Genomic DNA, 4269 nt, shown 5'->3' on the forward strand with positions numbered 1-4269 from the left:
CAGCTCCTAGGGCCTGAGCGTGGGCCGCTCCACCCCACCCCCACCCTCCTCTTTAATCCTGGCCCTTCCTTGGGTTGCTCCTAGTCTCTGGGCTGTGGGTAAAAAGGGTGGCATCCTGCGGGATTTAGGGGTCCATCCGATTGAATCTTCAAGCTGTAAGGGAGGGCTCTCAGGTCGTTTCATCCATCCCTCTGCCTCTGCACCTAAACTGTCCAAGAAGGATTAAGAAAACTTTTGCCCTGCTTTTTAAAGATGCTTCTGTGAGGGGACCCCTTTCAAAGCAACTTCTTGCAGAGTCTCAAACCATCTCCCTTCTAACACCATCCCCCAGGCTGCAGGCTGGGCTGGAGGCCCCTCTCCCAGGGCCCCTCCCTCTATTTTCTCCCCACCCCACCCTGGGCCCCGTCAGTATTGTTTTTTTCTTGACTCTCATTTGACACGTGTTTGGTGGGTTTTAGGTTGGATTGTGAACCCGGCTCCCTGTGCTGGGCCTCTGAGGGGTCCAGGTTTCAGGCCAGTCCTATCCTGTCCTGCCCATGGATCCCTCGGGGGAGAAACACCATCCTGGCGTCCGTGCAGCCGGGCTGCCCCAGTCATTTCTTTGGACCTTGTGTGCCACCATGTGGACATTCTGGAGATCTGGAGCCTTCTGGGGCTCAGAGGGGGCACTCTGCAGACATTCCCACAGCCACCAAACCAGACACTGAAAAAACATCCTTAGCTAGAAAGTAGCCCTGAATCAGCACAAACCAAAATAGAGGCAGGCCCTAAATCAAAGAGGGAAAGATAGGACTGTACCCTCTGTGAAACAATGGCTTTTTTCTTCCTTTTTTTGTAAATATATATTTTTTAATGTTTATTTTTGAGAAAGAAAAAGAGAGACAGAGACAGAGTGTGAGCAGGGGAAGGGCAGAGAGAGAAGGAGACACAGAATCTGAAGCAGGCTCCAGGCTCTGAGCTGTCATTACAGAGCCCAGTGTAGGGCCTCAAACCCACGAACTTCGAGATTATGACCTGAGACAAAGTCCAACACTTAACCAGCTGAGCCACCCAGGTGCCCCAACAATGGCTTTCTTAGAGCCATTGAACAACAGAAGCCAGCTGGCTCTATTAAAACTTATAGATAGCAATATTTTTTGTTAAAGCTTGGGAAGATCTTTGTGTCCCCAAGCAAACAGCCCCTTCTGTCCCCCAGCCCCTCACACAGTATTTGGGCAATGCTCTGAACACAACACTAGAGCTTTGGGTTTAAGGTTTTGTCCACTGTTAATATGCAAATTTTAAGAGAGGGGTCTCCTTAGATGCTTTCACAGTAATTTCAGGGTTTATCAGATCTTGAACTGAGAGCTGGGTTTGGAGGGAGTAGAAAGTGTCAAGCTATGGGGGAAACTGGAGGGAGGGACAAGGACAGGAGGAGTGGGGATGACCAACAGGAAACTCCATGGGCAGGGAAGCCCTGCTCACAGTTGTTCCCTAGTCAGAGCCCTTCCAACCATGGAGAGGCCTGGGGGCTGCTCCATAGACTCTGTCATTTAATAAGTGTCCATTGTACCCAGGACAAACCTTTACCAAATGGGCTAGAACCACGGGCTGTAGCTTTGAGGCCTTTGTGGGGCACTGGCCTTGGCATCCCTAGCCCCAACCAACCAGGCCAGCTGGCTCTGGATAAGCCCAACATCCAGAAGGAGCATCCAGAGCCCTCTGAGACCTGCCCCATCCATCCTTCCATCCGCCCACCCACCCACTCAATAGAAAACCTCTGTGGTCATCTGCAGGGTTAGGTCCACCCTCCTTCCAGGCTGTCACATCTTTCAAAGTTCTGCCTTCCTCTCCTTTCTCACTTACTCTCCCATAGTTCCTTGTCACCCTGATCCTAAATCAGACCATAGTCTTTCAGTGGATCTCCCTGCTTCTGGACCCGCCTGGGCCCATGCATTCCAAACACCGCTCCTAAATTTATCTCCCTAAAACACACCCAAGTTCTCCTGAGTGATTGCGGACTCTGCCTGCAGCATCCAGTCTGAATTTCTGGGCCCAAACCAGAGGCCTGCTCCCTAAGCCCTATGTTGTCACTCCATCTTTCGGAGTTAGTGACTTCCTGAGAATAAGAGCTTTGTTTTATATTTCAAAATCAAATCAAATGTAAATTATATGTCAATAAATCCTAGCCAAAAAACCCAAAACATTAGCATGCATCTCTGTGTGCATACAGACATGCATTCTGATGTGCATGGCTGTGGCCTCAGGGCTCTTGGCCACTCTGTTGAGTGGGATCCAAATACAGCTCCTGACACATTTGCTAAGCTGTGCACCCCGCCTCAGGGCCACATCATTCTGGGAGGTGAGGTGCCCTTCCTATTCCCCCCAAGTCTCAGAGCTCCTCCTATTGTGTTCTGAGATGCTTTCCTTTCAGAGGAAAAGAGAGCGGCCCAAGGCCAGGCTGGGCCCAGGCAACACAGAGAATGAAATGAGGTTGGTGCATCTCACAAGGGGCTGAGGCCCTCCCCTCCCCCTGCCGTGTGAGGGAACGTGACCCTGGGGAAACATAAATGACAACATTCCATCATTTCCAAGTTCAAAGGTCCGTAAGGGCTTTCTAGTCCAACTCTTTATTCTTTCAGGCCATAAAACTGAGAAGGGTGCTGTTTGCTCTCGGTTTACCACCAGGTTACAGGAGAGCTTTAAAACCTCTTTCCAGTCTCTCAACTGCTTCCCTTTCGGGAGCCTTCAAGGTAAGCCTGTGCTTTCTCCCTTACAGCCTGGGAACCCCAACCCCAGGGGCAGCCAGCCCATCAACCTGAACCACTATGCCACCAAGAAGAGCGTGGCTGAGAGCATGCTGGACGTGGCCCTCTTCGTGTCCAACGCCACGCGGCTGAAAGCGGTGCTGGAGCAGGGGCCGTCCGCCCACTACTACACCACCCTCGTCACCCTCATCAGCATCTCTCTGCTCCTGCTCGTGGTCATTGGCATCCTGCTTGTGGTCATCGGTGAGGAGCCCAGGCCTGGACTCGGCCTTGGCGCCCCCTAGTGGAAAGAAAAGCCCCACCGGCTTCCCGGCGCCACCCCCGCATTTGCACGCGCCAGTTTCTCAGCCTTACACTAACCTGGTGGTAGCCCTCCGCATGACAACCGCCCAAGTAACAACTCCTCCACAGTGAGAGCAGGCTCCCTATCCTACCTCCTGGTATCACACATAGGGGTCACTCCACAATACCTTCACTTACTTGTAGCAGAGGTCCCTACTGCCTTTTGTGTGAGCACCCATCCCCACTCTTATGACCCAGGATAATTTCCCAAATCCCTATTCCATTAAGTACCGTGTGGATGCCCCATGCACTGGGCAGTGAGGGAGAAGGCAGCTTAATGCAATGACTACCACCTCTCTTGCTTTCTGCCACGCAGGTCTCTGAGGTGCCAGACTTTCTCTGACCTCTAGTGGATGCGGTGAGGGAAGTTTGGGGCTGTGGCCCCACCCTGACCCTCCCTTCCCACTCCCCCCACCCTTGTCCACAGCGCGGCTGAACCTCAATGAAGTAGAAAAGCAATGGCAGCTCAACCAGCTCAACAACGCCGCCACCACCCTGGTCTTCATCACTGTCATCATCAACGTCTTCATTACAGCCTTCGGGGCACAGAAGACAGGCTTCCTGGCCGCCAGGACCTCAAGGAATCCCCTCTGAACACAGCCTGAGACCCAGGTGAGGGAGGATGGAAGGTCGCCAAATGACCCTTTTCTCAGCTCTGGGCGTTTGGGGTAAAGTGACATCTTTGCAAGCAAAAGGGGAAAGAGATCTGAGGCAAGGAGGGGATCTTAGAGAAGAGCTTGGATCTGGGCCCAGAAAGTCCCCATGTGCTGTTAACAGGTGACTCTTCCTCGGCAATTAAGCTTGAGCTTTTCTATAGCCTGGGATGGGTTTTTCTATAGCCAGTGTGGTTAGTGCTTGGCTCTGCCCCTCTGGCAAGAGGGAAGATGCAGTAGGAATTCCTCCTTGGCGCTGCCCAGCAGTCCTTGCTACTCAAACTATAGTCCCTGGACCAGCAGCAAAAACACCGAAGCTTGCAGGAAAGGTAGACTGTCCGGCCCCACTCCAGATCTACTGAATGGGCATCTGCATTTTCAAAAGGCTGCCAGGGGAATTGTGTGTGCATTAAAGTCTGAGGGCCATTGGTCTGGCCTGCCCTCCTCACTGCCTCTTCTCTGCTTCCCCTACAGGTCCTGGCTCTGGAACTGCTTCCACCTTTCCTCCCTGATCTGTTAGGCTGATG

At 52.5% G+C, this 4269-nt stretch overlaps 1 protein-coding gene across 1 annotated transcript; it reads left to right on the forward strand.

Annotated features, from left to right (window-relative positions):
* Positions 1–2758: 2758 nt before the first annotated feature.
* Positions 2759–4269, forward strand: NINJ2 (ninjurin 2). Its single transcript, XM_047866995.1, has 3 exons — positions 2759–2990; positions 3517–3701; positions 4217–4269. Exons 1-2 carry the CDS (start codon positions 2837–2839, stop codon positions 3681–3683), a joined length of 321 nt encoding a protein of 106 aa, XP_047722951.1. The 5' UTR covers positions 2759–2836; the 3' UTR covers positions 3684–3701; positions 4217–4269.

This window comes from Prionailurus viverrinus, chromosome B4, assembly GCF_022837055.1.
Source record: "Prionailurus viverrinus isolate Anna chromosome B4, UM_Priviv_1.0, whole genome shotgun sequence".
Lineage (NCBI taxonomy): Eukaryota > Metazoa > Chordata > Mammalia > Carnivora > Felidae > Prionailurus > Prionailurus viverrinus.